Source organism: Salminus brasiliensis, chromosome 23 (assembly GCF_030463535.1).
Source record: "Salminus brasiliensis chromosome 23, fSalBra1.hap2, whole genome shotgun sequence".
Lineage (NCBI taxonomy): Eukaryota > Metazoa > Chordata > Actinopteri > Characiformes > Bryconidae > Salminus > Salminus brasiliensis.
In genome coordinates, this window is record NC_132900.1 from 32,296,723 (window position 1) to 32,317,617 (window position 20,895).

The 20,895-nt window shown below is 40.8% G+C and overlaps 1 protein-coding gene and 1 long non-coding RNA gene across 2 annotated transcripts in view; both read right to left on the reverse strand.

Annotated features, from left to right (window-relative positions):
* Nucleotides 1-1,585: 1,585 nt before the first annotated feature.
* On the reverse strand, nucleotides 1,586-8,333 carry LOC140545732 (uncharacterized). The gene is made up of 3 exons (XR_011978283.1): nucleotides 5,099-8,333; nucleotides 4,733-4,786; nucleotides 1,586-4,013 (listed from the first exon to the last, which is right to left on the reverse strand). It is a non-coding gene; the product is annotated as an uncharacterized lncRNA (long non-coding RNA).
* A 4,538-nt stretch (nucleotides 8,334-12,871) lies between these two features.
* The window catches only part of elna (elastin a), a 59,421-nt gene continuing 51,397 nt past the window's right edge, over nucleotides 12,872-20,895 (reverse strand). The window contains exons 37-47 of the mRNA XM_072668689.1: nucleotides 20,856-20,888; nucleotides 20,540-20,611; nucleotides 17,892-17,969; nucleotides 17,779-17,811; nucleotides 17,038-17,070; nucleotides 16,563-16,688; nucleotides 16,430-16,471; nucleotides 14,642-14,662; nucleotides 13,359-13,376; nucleotides 13,215-13,241; nucleotides 12,872-13,097 (exon numbers count right to left, since the gene is read on the reverse strand). Of these exons, the coding sequence (XP_072524790.1) occupies nucleotides 13,015-13,097; nucleotides 13,215-13,241; nucleotides 13,359-13,376; nucleotides 14,642-14,662; nucleotides 16,430-16,471; nucleotides 16,563-16,688; nucleotides 17,038-17,070; nucleotides 17,779-17,811; nucleotides 17,892-17,969; nucleotides 20,540-20,611; nucleotides 20,856-20,888 (566 nt within the window). The 3' untranslated portion in view covers nucleotides 12,872-13,014. The remainder of the gene's footprint in view (nucleotides 13,098-13,214; nucleotides 13,242-13,358; nucleotides 13,377-14,641; nucleotides 14,663-16,429; nucleotides 16,472-16,562; nucleotides 16,689-17,037; nucleotides 17,071-17,778; nucleotides 17,812-17,891; nucleotides 17,970-20,539; nucleotides 20,612-20,855; nucleotides 20,889-20,895) is intronic.

Here is a 20,895-nt window from a genome sequence, read left to right on the forward strand (position 1 = left end):
GTAGTTCACACTCAGAAGCCTCCCTCTTCCCTCATTGGCTACTTGTATCCAGCCTCCTGCACAAGGCGTGACCAGCAGTGAGCCGTTTCGTCCAATCCTAGTGCAGGAGGCGGGGCTTTGTTCCAATATGGGTGGGAAAACAAACGGCGCAGGCAGGCGCGAGCTGGGAGTTGGCCAACCGAACAGCATCCCGGAGGTGAGACCGGAAACCCGCATAAAGTCAGGAACCCGCATCAAGCAGCGGGCCTTTAACAGGTGGGGTAGAGAGGATGCGCTGAGTGTCTGCGCTGTAGTTTGAAGTATAAGCAGGAAACATTTAATAAAAATGCTCAGATGTCGTTTACTAAGCTGATTTACCACCCTGTTACTTCAGCTCAGCGTGAACGGCTTGGGAAAGACAGAAAAACTATAAGCTCTGCTCTGATGGTCTGATTTACAGAACCCCCAAAGTAAAGCATAGTTTTAACACTGTAATAATATTTAATATATTCATATAATATATAACATTTATATATTATTATATATGTCATGTAGAACAGAATCTGACCAAAAAGACAAAAAAAAAAAACCTTCAAGAAAAAAGTTTTTATGGTCAGAGAAAGATTGAGTTGTTTGACTTGATGAGGCATTTAACCCCAATAACACTGTACCAGCTGTTAAACATGGTGGTGGTAGCATCATACTTTGGGGCTGTTCTGCTGGTGGAATAATGAAGGTGGAGGACTCAGACCTCAGAGTCCTTCAGCAGAACCTCAGACCATCAGCTAGACGTTTGAAACCTGCACAGATAACGGATACAGCAGCTAGCAGTAAGCTATTGGACGGTCCTTCCTAAAGTCCCAATGCTCGTGTCCGTGGTGAGTGTATGTAAACAGGAGCGATTATTAGACTTTTCCTTCTCTACCTGGCTTTGAATAGCCCTTCTTGTATTTCACATTCCAGCGAGGGAAATCTGTTCTCAGCTGGTGATGAGGGGTTAAATTAAGCGGGCTGAAAGCCACGGGGAATATTTACATTCTGTAACAGTATGCTGACATTGATGGCTTTAATGTTAATACGGTCCCCTGTACCTGAATTCACCCTAACATACTTTAAGCCCCAGTTTCCGGGAGAAGGATTAAGCAAATTCTTGGCCTAAATTTTAATGCTGAGTTGGCTGTATCACCATTAAAGCAATCTAGAGCCTGTGTCCAAATGCACGCACACACACAGCTTGTCTAGTCCCTGTAGAGAAGAAGTACTGCTAATAGAATAGGACTCTCTGGAGCAGATACACATCATGACCCTATTGGCTCCATGCTGCCTAATAATGCCAGTTGGGGAGTTGGGGATGATGAGGTGGGGTGGGGTGGTGATCATTATCCAACATCCTGACCTTATGAACACTCGTCACAGCAATGCTCCTCCTCCAGAAAGTCTTCTTCTCTGGACAGTAGAGACAGTTACTCCAACAGAAGCAGGATCAGCTCTTTTTAATAGCCTTGTGAATGAGTAGGTGTGCCTTTTGCCCATATAGGTTTGGGGTTAATCTGTGTCTGGGAATCTGGCCCTTAGAGATGCAAGAAGGCAGGTAGAGACGTGCGAGTTTCTTTTTAGAACTGTTTTATTTGGTTTTTCACTGAAGCAGTTTAAAAGCCGGGTTTCTCCGGGGAAACAAGTCAAATGTGCGCCGTGGAAAAAGTGCAGTACTCCCACCCCTACTATTAAATACGATGGAAATCCCACGGCACAACCAACATTGTAAGACCTGGTCGGGCTCACAAGCAGTTCAAATACAGCACCAGGTTGGACAGAGCTCAGTTAGTGTCGTTTTCAGATGAACTGGAAACAGTACAGTTTACCGACGTGGTGGAAGTGACGGACTTACTGAGGACAGGTTGGAATATTTGATAGATAATACAAAGGCTAGTGAGGCTTACTAAGAGAAGCTCGGTCAATTAGATAAAATACACTCATTCAAAAACACCAGCACACTTAAGGGGTAACACACACACACACACACACACACACACACACACACACACACACACACACACACACACACACAAATACAAACAGGCAAGCTCTCTTATTCAATGAAACACAGCTCACATCTTAAAAAAATCGTATACAGTATTACAAATCTCCACAGTGACTAAAATGCGTAAGCTACTGAAAGCAAAATCAAAAGAAACATTACTTAGTTATTGTCATATGTGTACAGACATGGTAATAATGTCAAAAAAAAGTCAAGTTCGAATGGTGCAAACAGAACAACAACAAAGCTAATGAACCTGTTGTTAAATGATGCATCGTACTGTATGCATATGATATATAATAGCTCATTCAAAGGGTAAAAGCAACGGTTTGGACGGAGTAACAGAAGCACCTAGTCCCCGACTTTAGGGAACAATTTATTATTTATTCATTTCTTTCTTTCTCAGGTTCAAAATTAGCCAATTGTACGAGTCAGCACTGTTACTCTGAGTTTAACCTCACATAATGTAAAAGCAGAGGACAAATTTGACTGATATAGAAACTAAAGAACAGCACCTTGTATCTGGGATACCATCATCTCGTTCATTCACTTTTGCACATGGTCAGCATAATCAGAGCACAGCAGCTCGTCATACTTAACAACATCAGCAGGAATGAAGGTGGTGAGGCAGTGGGGCCACTGTCAAGATGTCACCAGGCCATTTGAATAACTCTCATAAATGGGCTTTTGTAATATGTGGTATGCAAATATTCTGACCTGGGAGCATTGATGCACAGTTTCGGGGAACGCAGTACAATGTAATGCATTACAGTAAAGTAACTGCTTCACACTGTTACTGTAACACTGTAGTGTAGTCTGATTTAATAAGGGTTGTGGTCCTCGCATCACTTGTGCAGTCTCTGTGAGAACGGCACAAATTATACAAGAATTAAAACGTACATTTGTTTTATGTACAGTCTTATGGAAACATAAGAGCCTCCGATCAAACAACACAGTTTGATTCATTTTCTAAGTGAAAGTAAGTGAACAAATAATCACATTTTAGAGCACGTCCCTATTTATAATCTGAATTTACTAAAATTTAACTTATTGAATAATGTGCCATTACTTTTGTACATGACGTATTTATGTTTGAACATGTTAAATTAACCTAAAAACAATTATTTGGTAAAATTATGGTTTGGAAAGTGCAGACATCTCTGTAAAGGATGAGAAATTACTTTGACCTAGAAAACCAGAAACACATCAGCATCAGCTGACCAGATGACGGATTAATAAGAGAGAGTAATACAGTGCTTCCCTTTCAACTTCAACAGCATCAATTCCCCAATAAAAGCCAATAAAAAGCCAGATCCGGCGGTCTAAAAGGCCGGTTTATCAGCAGTGTGACAGGCCTCTTGGAGCACAACTCCATAGCCCCACTGAACCTTCACTGCATGTGTTGGAGCAGACTGGGTATCCGCAGAGGTGCACAGTAACTGATCCTATTTTTAATTTAGACAATAAAGACCACATCACCTCCAATAAAGAGAGACTAGATAACAAACCACATCTGTGACACGTTGGTCTGCTGACTCCACCATCACGTCCCGGAGGGAAGCACCATGGCTTTAGACCTTATCAATATCTTGAGGAAATTAAAAATAGGTGCCCTACATCTAACAATTGTACAATAATCTCAGATGATTAACCTGTCTATTTGCCAGTTTGCCCATTTGGTGACCAAATCTACAGAATAAACGAAATAAAAATAAAAACAAATAAACAAAAAAAAACATGTTGAATCACACGAACAGCTGCAGTTTCGGTCTTCGTCACACTTCAGCACTCGTGTTTCTCTCTCTGGGCTTTCTTTTTGGATTTGTTCAAAAAATATTTTCTGTAGATATAAAACATATTTGTACATGATGGGATTTTTCAAATGTACATTCTCGATCATGCAGTAGCACCATTGTTTCTTGAGGTCACTTCACGTCTCAAGAGGTCGCTCATTTTCTTCTCCTGCCGCAGTATTTGCCCTGGCATCCCGCTCCACCTGTAAATCAACACTACAGTTACTACCAGCCAAGGAATCGATGAGAGATACGACAACACGGCACAACTCTCTTCAGCCGGGATTTCCAAAATCTGCCTCTGCCCTCAAACCCAATACAATCTGTCCTCTGAAATCTCACTGCATTCTGGAGAAATCATCAACAGAGGTCATTAACAAATCTCTTGCTTCATCCTTTTCCTTTATCTATTCATTCATTAGGCTGTGAGTCTTATAATGCTAGAATTCATTCAGCAGAATTCAGCCATGAGCTCGTAGTTCAGAGGATTCAGTGGTATCCACATCAGGGTAAATGTACTGGGTCTGACAGCCCACTCACTTCACTTAAAACACATGAAGTATTACACATTACTAATGCATCAGTTCCTTATTACCCTCAAAAAAGAACTTTTAGGCACTTGTATTGTAATGTTATTGTAAATGGGATTTCAGATCTGAAGGATGAGAGGACTGTAAGTCTGCCGCTCAGTGTCTGAGAACAACATGTGCTGAACTCAACTGAACTGACTGCAGAATCAATCTAGTGCTAAAGAGGGACAGCAGAAGAGCGGGCGGTGATTACACGGCAGTAGGGATTAGTTCAATCTGTGATTCAGACACTAGAACAAAAGTCATCTGTGCAGACAGCAATGACTTCTCAAAGACACTGTGGGCTTAGTGACCGGACGGACGCAGGATAACGTTCTGATCCAGAGTCGTACCTCTGTAGCCTCCACCCAGGAATCCCTGCAGTGCTCCATATTTGGCTGCTTTAGCTGAAAGAAGAGGAGAGGAGAGTTAGGACACGGTCGTCTGTTACATGTGAACACAGATTTCATTCAGGCCTCTTGCATTTTATTCAGTTTTAATAAAAAACTACTGTAGGACAGAGCTGGAGAAACTGCTGGATGATTAGTCAGACCATCTGCCAGGATGCTTCCCCCTCTGGCCAAGTTCTAAAAGTACCTGGCTTTGGCAAGCATGCAATATCATTAAAATCCTGAGCTAACAATGCAGCCGGCAGCGTGTGGACGCTGGTGAGTTGCGCTCATGACAGTGTTGTGAGTTTACTGAATAAGAGGATGTACCTTGCTGGGGCGTCAACCCTGCTCCATATCCTCCTGAAACACCAAGAAAAGCATAATTAATAAAAATACTACTTAATAATGCAGAAACATTAGCAAAATCAGATCATGTCAGGAGGAATCTAGCCATAGCCAACTGAACTGAAGCCAAAGCAGAATTCCACTCTCCAAGTTCATCTTTATTCTGAAATGTGAATTATGGAGTCTGATAGTCTCTAAAACTGTCCAAAAAAGTTCAACTGCAAATCCAACTGCAGCACACATATTTCCTATAATCTCATTCTAGTCTATCACAATGTAGCAGAGACATTTAAGCCCATTCTTTCATGCAGGAAAACTTTTGGCAGGAGTTCAGGTCAGGACTGACTAGGCCCAAATCTACTGAGGCAGCAAAACACCCCCCATACCATCACACTACCACCACCATGTTTGAATGCTGGTATGGTGTTCCCTCAGTGAAGCACACTTATTTGCTTTAAGGCAGATATAAAGACTCTAAATTTGGTCTGTCTATGGCCATCATCCCAAAGGCTGAAGGATTGTCCAGGTGCTTTTCTGCAAACATGAGATGAACACTGATGGTTCTTTAGGTTTTCTGCCATGCTGCTCTCCCAGGAATGCCCTGCTGCTACCCAGCTTTTACTGTGAAGTCATAAACACTGACTTTTGGCTAGAGAATCTAGAGACCTTTTCATGAGGCTGATTTGTATGATGGATAAAATGGTGTTTTGGGTTTAGTTAGGTACTTTTTATCTGAGGTTACATTTTGTTTAAAGATCTCAAAGCATCTGCTCTGATGTGGAAACAGCTGAGAACATTAGAAAGTGAGCTTTTAAGATGATTAACCAACGGAAACCAACTGGAATCATATGCAGAATAATGCATTAGTTACATCTTTATATCATGTGATCTGTGTGTGTCCTTAAACTCCTCAGATATCACAGGGTCACACTCATGCTCATGAAGGTCCCACCTCACAACTTGCAGGACTTAAAGGATCTGCTGCTAATGTTAGTCATGGTGCCAGAGACCACAGCAGCACCCCTTCAGAGGTCTTGTGGAGTCCAAGCTTCGAATGGTCAGAGCTGTTTTGGCAACACAGTAGGGGGCCGAGTCAACATTAGTACTCATGTTCTGGCTGATCGGTATATCTTATTCTCCTGGCGTGAGTTTTCACATCGACATGAGCCAAGCCTGACACTGACACTGGTCACCGCACAAATACACTTTGCATGATATTTGCACCGGGGCCTGATATGACTTTACATAGCAAACAGCAAAGCCCAACAAAGTCCCACACAATCCAGTTATTCATAGAGTCAGTCACATGCTCCCATCAGTTCCCATGATGATGATCAGTGGCTTCAGGTCAGTGCTTGTGTGATAACGCTGAGGATGAGTAATAGAAAATTAAAAGCATATGTAGATAAAAACAAAAAAGCTGTCCCACTGAGTACAATGCACATGCTTTTGTGTGTGGCGGAACCACAAAAATGAACAGCTTACAGATTCTGATAATGCAGAAAATGTACATTTTAGAGATAAATGGGACATCTTTTTCATTATTATTATTATGTTTGTTTGCTTGTTGGCAGTTAAGCAGCAGCAGGATCTTCTGCATGCCCATGATGTTTCGTATCATGGCTCTATTGCTGGCTTTAGACTGGTTGGTTGTGCTCATGAGTTACTAAAACGATAAAAGTGACTAAAAAGCCCAACATCCAGAATAAAGAGAGAAAGAGAAGAATCTATGATGTCCACAAATGACTGTAAAATATGAATATAAAAACTACAGTTCCTCAGTATCACAGGGAGCTGTGTTACAGGGCTCGTAATATACACAATACAGACTACAATATAGGTAATATAGCTTCAGGACTGGAGACACCTGTTGTAAAAATTATGAACTATAAGTATTGCAATCATCCCAGCTTCGGATGGCAGTGCCTGTAACGCTCTTGTGTTTTGTAGACTCAGTTTCCTTCTCTCTTTATGAGGTGCAGAACAGAGCTGATGTGAGGCTTTCTGCTGGTATTACCTGCCATCCTGCACAAAGGCTTTAGTCCAACTCCTACTCCAGAACAGGGGTAAACGCACCAAAAAAGTTTACGCATTATTTTAATGGATATTAAAGAACATCACCATGACTCTTCTAACGTCTCATTGGCAGGACTTTGTCTGGGCATGTGCTTGTCCAGGTTGGTCACACTGTAATGGAGCAGTGTGTGGAACTAAAGATTTCTGTGTACTATTTTAATTTACTATTCAAAAAAGCATATGTACATTCATCACGCAAATCATGATTGGCTAAATCAATATAAAATTAGTCTTACACTACAAAATGATATCTTGTGCCAGTGAAATCCTCTGTAGTCTAAATATCTGATATTTATAAATGTATGATATTAGAGATTATTGTGGTAATATTATAAGACTGATTAACTTATTTTACTTGTTTTAGGGGTTCATATTTACTAAAAGTGTTTTATTTTAATGTCTAAGGGTTAACATGAACCTGGACTAGAGGAGCTCACTGCCGTGATCCAGGCTGTAGAACCACCCTCTTATCTGTCTCTATGAAAAATGGCTCTGTTCTCATTTCGTGTGCTGTGTTGTCATTGATCTATGGAGCACAGTCACATCCTTTACATCCTCTGGGGTCGCAAAATTAAATCTGAAAACACTCTGAACAACAGAAATGGATATTGTGTAGCTGACCTCCAGTTCGACAAAGAGTACCCTCTATCCAGGACTCATTACTAGAAAGCTAGTAATGAGTACGTAATCAGAAAGGAACTACTACCACTACGGGGTAATAATACTCACTGTGAATTAAATACAGCCTAGAAATGTGTGATAAACACACTGACATTACCTGGAATTGCTTCCACTGTTCTAATAAAAACACTAAGAGAGAGAGTTATTATTAACACTGTACATAGGGTTTTTAATGATTTTAACACCAAGATCCTTTTAGGCAACCGGGTCCAGCTCCGTGAACAGGCTATCAGGCTAATCCATAAATGTCCAGAATTAAGGCTTTAAGTTAAAATATTACACAAACCTGTAAAACCACAACATACAGGCTAGAGGAGGAGTTTCCTGAACGTCTGGCAAGAGCTTTAAAATCTACATTTAGGCTAGAACTGCTATAGTACTCAGACCTGCCTCTATACACTGGCTTGGGACTAGTAAAAATTAAAATTTCATTGATATTTCATAGATGAATTTTGGTTATGATGTGTATCTGATTCTAAAAAAAAACAGAAATAAGTTGAACAGAATTCTACAGATATGAAAAATTTGCATCACAACAGATTGAATATGAATAGATTCTCATCTCTAAAATTTAAATGAATTTATATTGAAAAAATGTTTGTTTGTGTTAATTTTGTTTTCACCGGAAACTGTGGTCATATGTTGCATTTGTATTTTAAATAAAAGCTATATATTAAAATCTTAAAGAAATCTTAAACAAAAACAATGACAGTGACAACTGTGCATCACCGCACCCCTAAACAGACACTGAGTCACCCAAACAAATGAAATCAATAAAATACTGTTGATCGTCTTACCTGGATAAGCCTGTGGGAACCCATAGCCTCCTGGAGCCACACCAGCTGTCAGAAGGAAAGATTCATAGATCAACTTCTGCTAAACAAGGTTTCCTCACTCTGCGAGCGCTCACTTGGCTCGGTCCCCCGTGCAGCATGTATGGACTTGAAATATGCTTAAAGATTGAGAGCTGTGTGTCCTCGGTCGGATGAACCAGTCGGAGGGCTCTATGATGAATTACACCAAACACAGCCAGGTTCTGTTCCGCAAAATATTTGACTGAGAGCACAGTGCGACAATTCACCTCAAGATCTGTTTCTCAGACTGGGGCAGCTTTACTGTTGATCCCTGCAGCAGGTTTGTCAGAGAAGTCACTGAGTATTAGGCAAGAGGGTTTCTGAGGAGCTCCAGTTCTTCATTTTTCACTGTGAGTTTTCTACTGGGCTAAGTCAAAGACTGGAGGCAGAAACTCCTCTACTGAAAAGTTGTATTATTAAGGAACTGAAATTAGGGCTGAGTGATGATAAAAATATCATATGACATTTAAAGATATTTTTACAATACAAAATATTTATCTGAATATTAAATTAAATAAGTTATTCCCGTAATGAGTACAGTGCTTTTCAGTGCTCCCAGTTCAATTAAACAAGACTAATTACACTCTTTAGAAGGAAATGTGTGGCAGGTCCGTGTTCACTAAGCACTGATGATATCCATGGAATGATCGGAAAAGCATGTTGTCATTCTGCTCCCCTCTGAAATCACAGAGTGCAGGACGTGTGCTATCTGGGACGTCTGGATTTGAAAGAGAGTAAATATTCCTTCTTCTTGCTTGTATGAAGACGTCTTTCCTGGACAAACTAACCTTGAGTTTAACACCATTAAAAGGATGATTCTGGTGGCTACAACGATAAATACCAACCATCTCTGGGTTTGTATCACTGGAGCTAACTAACACATCCCCCTGGATCCCCCTGGATCCCCATGTGAATATTTCTATGCAGTAGTGTAAAGCTGCAGCTCCTCTCACCTGGTTGATATCCAGTGCCCAAAGAGCCGTAGCCTGTTGAAAGTTTAAGACCACACAGACAATCACGTTATGACACTGGGATATGCTTAAAAAAACAACAGACCTCATTCACCAACCATTACTAAGAAATAAATCCTCTTAAAGCCCACTCACACACTCACTCACTCACTCAATTTTGACAAAGATTCCCTCATTCTCCAGTGTTTCTATTAGGGATGTGTTGAGTGTAGGAGAACAGTGGGATCATCATTATCAGATCAGAGCTGTGAACAGGAATCTGACCTAGACCCTCTGCTCCTTCTCAACAACTCATTTAAGAACATTCCTAGGAGGATGTTGGAGAATAAGGCTCTGTAATTTGGTTAAGCTTCCAAACTCCTAATCCTTCATCTCCACTCCAAGTCTCTGGGGGATCTCAGTGTGTACAAAACTGACGCTTTTTTTAGCAAAGGCCGTTACAAATTAAGCTTCTAACAGTAAAGCCCTTCCATGGGGAGTAAATATCCTGGCATTTCCTCTCTCTCAACTTTGGTTAACGGCCGACATCAAGCTTTGACCGGATCTGTCCAGCATGGCCGGATCTGTCCAGTGTGTGAATCACAATGGAATGGGTTCATGGGATCTCCATGCACGGATTTTGTGAGGTTGGTACATAACGTGTAGCTCTTTCATTTCTGGCTCATATAATGATTGGCTGTAGCTGTAGCTGTACCTGGTTTGGGTGCTTTACCACCAGCTCCAGTGCCGAAATCTGTAGGATACCTCACAACTGAAAGAAAACCATCAAACAGTCAGACAAATTCAAAGTCACATGAAAAACATCATTAACACACACTATATGTCCAAATATTTGTGGACATCCCTTCTAATAAATGCATTCAGCTACTTTAAGTTGCATCCACTGCAGACATAGATGTGCCAATGCACATGCACAAATGAAGAAACAATGGACAAACAGATGTCCCAAAACTTCTGGCCAAAGAGTGTAAGATGCACAAGAGGCTATGCCCAAGTGTCAGCTATAAGGGTCAGATAAAGTCTTCCCAGGCAGTGTTAGTGTGCTTTTTGGAGTGATGGAGCTCCATCCGAACCTTACTGATGAGTTGGAGTGGTCCAGAAACTGACCTCACTAATGCTCTCGTGGCTAAATGTAATCAAATCCTCATAGCAATGTTCTAAAAAGCCAGAAGTGGTTGGTGCAGCAAAGAAGAACACACTGACTATTAATATCCTTATTTCTGAAGAAACAGTAGATGTACTGGTGATGTGCTTTTGGACATTATAGTGTTCCATCTGTGGTGACCGTTTACTCCTAGAACAGTATAATCACGTCTATCCAGCTCTCTAAGGCAAAGGTAAGCAATGGCCACAGCCAACTGTAGACGGATCAGTGGTGGTAGTGGCTTAGACCTTGGTCAGATCTTGTGACCTGTGTGTCAGAGGCATGCGGCTCTAGCAAGGAAATAATGATCCTGTGGTCAGAGAACTGCTGCGGATACGCCTGAACTCTGTCCACCCAAAGCTGTTCCTGTACAGGAAGCCAGAGCGGATAGCATTTCCTCGATAACGGTCACATTGTGTTACGATATTCAAATTGCTGGAAAGATCTTCTGATGCTTCCAAAATATCTGAGACACACGCCATGGTCTCTCTGGCAGTAGCTGGAGAAGGTATTGTTTACACTTTGCATAAACGCAGGCTGTACTACATTTCCAGCACAGAGATCCTGCTTCCTCTTCCTCATCTTCCAGGTGTAACTTATCTATAGTCCCTACGTTAATGCTAATCCTTCAGATTCCACTCAGGACAGATACATATAGTCCCCTAACACAAATAATTCAAAAAATGAATATGTTGGCCCCAGGTCAGTATTATTAATATAATAAGGCCCTTCTTGTTGGATTTGCTAGCCTGCAGGCTTATAAGCGGACAGGAAATCAATAGAATTACAGAATAGAATAACAGGCTTCCCTTCTGTTCACCATGTATTTTTATCACAGTAATAAGCTGGACAATGACTTACACACAAACTGTGGGACAGTCACACACACCCCCTGCTTAAAATCTGATTAGATGCATTATATGATTAAATCATATAACAAAAAAAGAAAAAATAATAATTGTATCATTACACTAATTTACTTTTGTGATTTGCCATTTTCCAATCTTAATATTATTTCTAAAATAATATTGTTTGTATATTTTATACTGTAGATAACAAGTGGCCAAATTTAGTGTGATGTGTGGAGACAGGTGAGGTTAGTCACTTTTAAATAACATCTAATAATGTTTAATATGTGTATTCAGTCGTGGTATTGGCTCGTTTGGTTATGTCTGAGGAGTGATTAAGGTGATTATGAAGAAAAGTACGAATATGTGTGAGCTACATTTTATGTTTGAAAAGATATATATATATATATACATACATATTGTTTTATTGTTGTTACTGTGTGATTGCTGTGCAATGTAAGGGTGTCTTACTTCCTCCTCCAGCAACGGAACCAAGTCCTGCTACACCTGATGGAAAACATAGGACATTTATTTCATTCCAGAATTTCCCAAAACTAAAAGCTTTGTGCACGTTTCCTAAACCCTTCTCTGTCCTCTCTTATAAACCACAGAGGTTCCTGTACATGTTGTCACCCATCACTCAGTGTTCTAATATGAAGAACAGGTTAGTGGGGTTCTACCTGGCGCTTTAAGCGGCTTGGCTCCTGGCAGGACTCCAGTGCCAGCCCCTGGTTGTGGAACACCACCATATGGAACTGGGAGAAGGAGAAACTTCCATTATGGTGTCCAACAACCTTGGCCTAACCTACCTCATAGATTAAAAAATGATCCTTACCATAGCCGGCATAGGGGATGGCACCACCAGTACCTGTGGAAGTGCACAGCAAGTACAGTCAGTACCTGAAAGTTCAGGCTCCCTGAGCTCAGTTCTTCTCTTTAATAAAAGACGTGGTTTTAAACTCTTACCCACTCCTCCAGTCTTAGGAGGCTTAACAACTGCACCTGATTAATGACACAGATTAGAGGAAAAACTTCAACACTCATCAACATTATTCAGGGAGAACAGTAATGAAACAGCTGCCACCTTGTGGCACCTCAGAGTAAGTGCACTGTATAAACAGGCTTTTTAAACAATATTGAAACATTAGAGCAGGAACACTGTGACCTCTAGTGGACAGAAATATGCATGCTGAAAAATTCCTAAAATAAGCAGAATGAAATGTGTTTAGAAAAAGTAAGAACTCACCAGGCTGGACTGCAGTGTTAAAAGGTAAAGGGAAAAAAATCAATACTGAATTATTAAAAATATTGTAATAACCGTCTTTTAGTCAATCCTCTCTCTGCTGCCACTGCAAAATAAGTCAGTAGAATTATGAACATAAATGATCTTACCAACACCAGTCCCAGCTGTAAAACAAAAAACACAAATAGGTAAAGTTCCATAATATGACCCACATTACTAATACTACACAAAAATTACACACACAGGAAGTGCCTTGCTTAGAATAAAGCTACTGAGCTTACCACTAGGCTGAATAACACCAGCTCCAACTGTGAAAGTAATGGGAATGAGCATGTATTAACAATTTTATTAATAAATTTATATAAAAAGCATAATAACAAATAAAGAACAGCTTGACAAAATAAGTATTGACGATATGAACATACCACCAGGCTGCACAGGTCCTGTGAGAACCATTAAATAAGTATTATTAATATTGTTGACTACGTAATTATTAGCAAGTATAATCAGCAGGGTTAGAATAATTGCAATAATAACAAATAGATTATAACTGTTTATATTAATTAGTAAGGTTTGACTAATTGTAGACATTATATGTCCACAAATAATAACAAATGCTAAAGAAACAAGCTGATTAATCTTAGTAAGCACTTAATTATTGAAAAGGTCAATTTGTTAAAGATGAGAGGTAGTTAATAATACATAACCCTGCCTATACACTTAGCCTTTACTATAGACTTACTATATAGCGGTAATTTATATAATAGAGAGAGAGAGAGAGAGAAACCCTGAGAGACCATCTGGATTTCTGAATGAATCTGATCTTCATAAAACATAAATATTTTATTTTATTTTATTTATTTATTTTTTTTTACATGTCACATGAACACATGACCTGTACATGATTTATTCCCAGATTCAGTCAATCAGCCAAGGCATGTTTGCTACTTGACGTGTGCTTTAGTTTACAGGAGATGCTAGGCTAAGACTGCCATCAAACACTAAACTTAGACAGTCACCAGTCCCACCTCTCATCCCTGTAAACCACCTTCCAACCTGCTCAAAAAACCCATCCAGACCTCTGTATGAATGGGTGTGATTTTCTTCAGTTTATAAACCATGAGGATGGAGCTCCAGTTTTATCTATATGTTTAAATAAGGTTACTCTGCGCTGTTTTAGTAAATCTGTGCAGCTTTTTGACCGATAAATAAATGAAGATTTTGGGCGTGTGTGTACAGAGACGACGTTGGTGACAGTCTAAGTCCAGTGTTTGTTAGCAATGTTAGCCTTGTATCTCCTATTGTAAACTACAGAGGCACACGTCCGACACCAGGCATGCCTTGACGGAGTGACTGCACCCGGGTCAGTAATGAATCAACTTAATTTTCCTTTTCGACAAAATGTTCCTTTAACACCTGACTCCAATTTCCCTCTTTTCCGGAGGTCATTACCACAGAAGTTCACAAACCTGTTCTCATCAGTGACCGATTAACCAATTAAACAGCCAATGTGAAATGTGGCATGTGTTTTTTGTGAAATAGTAAACAATTATTATTCATTGAGACTGAAGATGAAGACCAGATCACATACAGGGAGAAATCCACATCATCTCCCGGGGTTTCACAACAAACCTTTAGACAAAGGCTTTTACTCAGAATGTTTAATATAAGAAATCTGTTGAGGATTAAATGATTATTTAGCTCATACCTGGAGCTATTCCAGTTGCACCTGCGTAGAATAAGTGCAAAGTTAACATAATTAAAACACACGCAGAGAAAACAAGAGGAAATGCAGAGAAGAAACATTATGCCTCCACTGTTTCAGGAAAACTGCATCCTTAAACCTTTCTCCCACAATCCCCCACAAGCAATGTTTTGGTACAGTGGGTAAAGCCCGGTCACCAGAGTATCAGAAGATCAGCTAGAAGGCCGATGTGTGCATTACAGTCACAGTCAGCTGCGAGGTTAGTGAAAACAGGAAAAGAGAAATAAGATGCACGGACATACACTATATGTCCAAATGTTTCTGGACACCCCTTCTAATGAATGCATTCAGATACTTTAAGCTGCACCCAATGCACCCAGTGCAAATGCACACACAGCTTGTCTAGTCCCTGTAGAGAAGTACTGCCAATAGAATAGGACTCTCTGGAGCAGATCAACATCATGACCCTATTGGCTCAATGCTGCCTAAAGCCAGATGTGGGCTAGAGGGATATAAAGCCCCCCAGCATTGAGCTGTGGAGCAGTGGAGGAACGGTGTTCTCTGGAATGATGGTGGTGGAGCTCCATCCAGTACTTTTGGGATGCATTGGGGATGATAAGGTGGGGACAGTAGAGACACTTAATCCAACAAAAGCAGGATAAACTATTTTTAATACCATTGATTTCAGAAAAAAACAATGGATGAGCAGGTGTCCCAATACTTTTGTCCATATAGTGTAATGAAGTTTTTCTAAAAAGAAATTGCACAGGGGTTCATGCAACACAGTGGGTCTTACTGGGCTCAGGGGCCTTGCCAGTTTCAACAATAGCCGTCGGTCCTGCCAAGAAACAACAGGTTCCCCCTTTAAGATTGCAGTTGAAAGGAATGCAGCACAGAGGTGGCCGTATTAACAGCTGTGTGGCCTTTGATGTAATCAGCACTGGCAGCAGCCACTGGCACTGCCATGACAGGGTGGCGTTTTGGGGTAAATTGGCTTCAAAGAGTTGTATTAGCTTTGATTTTGCCGGGCAGAAATAGCAGAAGGTTTAGCAAGCTGGCATTTACATGTCTTGTATCTCACAGACCCCTGATCAGAGGTCAGTGGAGGAACACGGTTCATTTATATTACCCTGCAGAGTTCACTTTATACACTCCTAACAATGAAGGTGTTACAAATGGCTGGATGCTGAGTGATGCCATACAGGAAGCACTGTTGGTTCCATTAAGATGTGTGAGTGTAGAGGATCTTTACGTTAAAGGTAAAGAACCTGTACAGGAAGTGATGGCCTTTACAAGGTTCAAAACGTATGTCCAAAAGTATCCAGACACTCCAAACACCGACAGGTGTTTACCTGTGCATGCAGGCTGCAAAGACTGTATAATCTCCATAGAAAAGCACTGCCAGTAGAACCATGAGCACATGACCATAAGGTCACCATGCCTGATGCCAGACGTGGGCTAAAGGGGTTTAAAGCCCCCAGGAGTGGAACGGTGTTCTCTGGAGTGATGGAGCTCAATCCAATAAATTTTGGGAAGAGTTGAGGTTGCATTTATGATCCATAACTAATCGTCAAACCTTCAGCACCTAATGCTCATGTGTCAGTCAAATCCTAACAGCAATGTCCCAACATCTAGTTTAAGTGATTTAGTTGGAATGAGAAGTTAAATGACTAGCAGAACCTTTCCAGAGTCCTAAATGTATAAAAAGTGCTTGATTTCAAGGGTCTGGAAAAAAAATTACACCAAAGTGGTCTGGCACAGGGTGCACAGTATAGAAGCAGGCGATCTTACCGGGGCCAGGAGTTCCTCCAGGGACCAGACCTCCAACCTTGGCTGTAAAAAGGACAATGAGATATCAGCAGTGCTGCACAGTGTTGGTTCACTTGGTAGAGGAAAAGTATCAAGAGCTCTCAATTCCACATACGTGGCTTCCCAGGTACAAAAGGCACGCCGGTTCCACCTGGAATAGCAATCCCTGCTCCGTCTGGCACACCAGGGGTCGCTCCAGGTGTTGCAACACCTGTTCCAGCAAGGCCAGTACTTGGCACAACTGCAAGCAGAACTCCAGTGTGAGAAAATGTTTTGTACAAGAGGAAGAACAGGCTGGCAGAGCTATTAACCCGTGTGTAGCCTCTCAAAAATGACCCGAAGAGTCTCTGTACCCTGGAGGAGTACCCCATTCACAGAGGTCTGAACAAAGGTGGTTTTTCCCATGTCTCTGAAGTTGCGGTCACTATAGGAAAGGTCAGTCAGTTTCAAACTGAGAAAATATCTGATATATAATTTAAAAATCTCTGCTGTTAAACATGGTGGAGGCTCATTTTTGATCCTTAAGAAAACACAAGGGTTAAGCTACAGTGTCTATGCATGCTCAAATGTGAGTGCCAGGGCTGACGTACCATATTTAGGTGGTTTGACTCCAGCGGGATATCCTGTAAATGATAAAATGTGTTTTACTCACCAATGTCACGCTCATAACTCTTATACTGAATATTATTATTTAAACCACAGAATTTGCAGAACAGAGTCTGAGTGACTCAGTGAATGTGCATCCTATTGAGATGACAATGCTTCCTTTTTCCTAAATGTTCAACTCTACTGATTGGTTTCCTTATTGGTCCACTTGCTGGCTACACTGTAAAAAAAAGAAAACCTAAAAAAAGACTTCCTGTGGTAACGTAATTAAACTGGGTTGAATCAAAGAATCAAGAGAGTGAATCAAATAAGCAGGAGGTCATGAGTTTGAATCCTGGTTAGAAGTCAGAGAGGAAGGCAAACCTGGTGCTCACTTCCAATAGCCTGGGGGTACAGTCTGATACAGTTCTAAACTGACCTTAGCAAGGGCCAAACTTCTCTATTATAAAATTTCAGCTTATGAGGAAACTTACTATTTTACTAGTTTTCACCTTATTGTTTATCTAACCGAGATAACAGAGCAAAACTAAACATGTGAGCAAGGATAAAGCTTGAGTTGAGGACTTTTGGCTTTGCTGACACATCATGATATTTAATAAAGCTCATCTTTCTTCATTCCTGATTTGCTCTTACAATAAAATGACCAACAGTATTGAAGTACCTAGTACTAAACTAGGTGTACCTAATCAACCTAATGAAATTAGTGTATATGAAATCAATCCTACCATATTTAGGAGGCTTCACTCCACCAGGATATGCTGTAACAAATATGCACAGCTGTTACTACACATGTTTCTGGAAATTCCCTTCTAATATCCCCTTAATATCACAGGCCTACCTCCAGCCACTTGTCCCGGGACTCCACCCACTCCTCCAACTCCAGCACCAGGCACAGTTCCAACACCTCCTGGCACACCTATAGAGACCACAGAGCAATCACAACTTCAGGTATGGAGTCTGACGTAATGCTTCATTGTCTTTTTCATTAGAACATTAGTGGTGGTTCTACTCTTCAGAGACGCGTATCTGAGGGATCACCTTTAGGAGGTTTCACGCCAGTCCTACAACCTTAAGCTCCAAAACATCGTTTCAGAAGTTTTCACCCACATCTACGACAAAAAAGTTCTCAAGTGACACTGGTTCAGGGTTCTTTTTCCATGTTCACGACTAAGGCAGGGGGGTAACGAGTTGGTGCCTGGGCCCTGCAATGGATTAAGCCTATATTTGGTGTACTCTGACTAATGTGGGTAACACGTTTTGCAGTGATGTCATATTTGAACACACTCTACCAGGCACAAATGTTTCTTCCACTGATGACTAAAGAAAGCCAGATTTAAATAAACCTGTCAGATCAATTACTGACTGCATACTGTAAATGAATTGTTGAGAGAATGTGAAACATCAAAGTAACATGATGCATTAAGATGTTCTTCAGCAGCTGCTCTTCTTACAGCAGTAGCTATTCTTATTAAAGTTCATTTGTTTAATAAAGTTAGCCAATCTGTTTGTTAATTTGATTGCTAGCGATATATAAAGTGTGTGTGTGTGTGTGTGTGTGTGTGTATGTGTATATATATATATATATATATATATATATATATATATATATATATATATATACATACACACTTATTTAATTTAGTCCCCATTATATTTTCATGCGTAGGAAATGTATTTACATCCAGCTTCCTTGCGGTCCATGACCAGTCTAATAGTAATGAGTGATGTTCTTGCCTGAGTGGGGAATCAAACCCCAGTCTGGGGCATGGAGGACAGAAGTGTTACCCACTAGAATATACAAACTGCAATCTTGAATGTTACCATTGCCTTTTCTACTGAACGCACGTCATCACGTCTTGAAAAGTATTAAATAAATAATTAGCACTGCCAAGTGAGCTAATAATATGCAGTTTCTACAATTTAAATGTTTAAATTTAAAATTATTTATTTAGGACTTGTTAAGAACTAGAGTTCCAAAAGGCTCCAGCAACATCATCCTTTATGTGTTAAGCTGTAGTGGATACCACTTATATTCCCCAATCTGAGGCCATCATTCCCAGCTGGAGGAGTATAAAACAGTGTGGAGTGATGGAGCACCACTGCATACAGTTAAGATCAGTCAGACTGCTCCAGTGACCAGAATTAAATCACCCAACATCAGTACTTCATTAAAGCTTTTGTGGTGGAATACAGCCAAATCCACACAGCAATGTTCAACAATCTAGAAAAGTAGAAGGGAAGGCAAACTCCTAAACCAGACCCTTGATTCCCTTGGTTTCAGAAGAACTGCTGGATGAGCAGGTACTTGGCAGTATGGTGTGTTCTGTCAGGCTGCAGTCTGAACACAGGACAGACTCGGCTTATTCAATCAAACGTCATTTTCTCTGGTGAACAAACCAGTCCAGACCATATCCAGACCTGCCCCCCGCAACAGACCCTGGTTTAGCTCCAGCTCCACAACCTGTGCAACATCATTTGTGACCTCTGTCATTCCAGAGCAACTTGACTGCATTTCATTCCGACTCAGTCGGACTACAAGCCTCAGTCTCCAAACGGCTACACACTGCCCGCGTCCAGCCGTCTGCACGAACATGTTTACAAATGGGAAAATGGTTTAGACTCATTAGAGCGGCGAGGAACTGAGCTGACAGGTTGGTTTATCTTCAGTGAAATGAAATATGACATCACTGCAACACGTGTAACTCCAAATTAGTCAAAGTAAACCAAATGTACTCTAAATCTACTACAGTAACCATGCACCAGGCTGCCGGAGCTCTGCCTCAGCTGTACATCCAGAAGAAGTTGTGCCCTGACTGCACTGCGCTGGGTCTCAGGCTGAAACACTCCACACAACAGAAGTGTCTGTAAGGGTGATCAGGCTGCCTGCCTTACTCTATATGTCCTATATGTGTAGCCCCTACACTTCTAGAAATGCCTAATATATTCTGAACATTGCTGTGAGGGCATGATTGTAGCCCCAGGAGTATTCTGAGGTCAGGAACTAATGTTGAATGATGGATACCTCTTCATCTTATCCCAAAGGAATTTGATGGAACTACATCAATGGCCCAATGCTGGGGGGGTTTATACTGTTCCAGCTGATGCTTGGCATCAGGCATTGGTTATCTATTGGTTGGGGCTTGTCTACAAACATTATACAGTTTGTGTCATGCAGGTAAATGCCTGTGTCTGCAATGAGTATTATTATATTAAAGTTCTGATTTAACAAATAATAAAGGGTGTCTGGTTACCAACAGACAAAAGACCAACAGACCTAAAGTGTTTGTAAATGCAAAAAGTGAATGTCAGGAAATCAGCTGAATACGCTGCTTAGTTTCCAAATCCAGAATAAATGCATGTTTTAAAACAGTATTTATGCAATAAGCACGTCCAATAGTGGATTTGTCATACAAACTGTACAACAGTGAACGTAATGTTTTATTGTTGTACAAATTCTGAACACACCGTTCGCTCATTATCGTTTACCTCCAGCTATGGGTAATCCTGCCCCAGGCACAGCACCAGGAACTGCCCCTGGAACTCCATAACCACCAGGACCTGAAACAAATACAGTACCATAATGCTTTAAAGCATGGCAAGTATTATCTTAACGGGCTAATTTACTGAGGGAGAAACTCTCAGATGTTACAGTTATTGATCTTAATCATAAAAGCAATTTTATCTTTATTGCTTCTCACTGCAAGCAGAATTTCCCTGGAAAAGAAGGATTCTAAACTGCCCTTCTGGGCACATTTGTGTTGGTAAGTAGAATAGGAAGTGTTTTCTGATTTGATGCACATACCATATTTAAGTGCCTTAGCACCAGCAGGATATCCTAAACA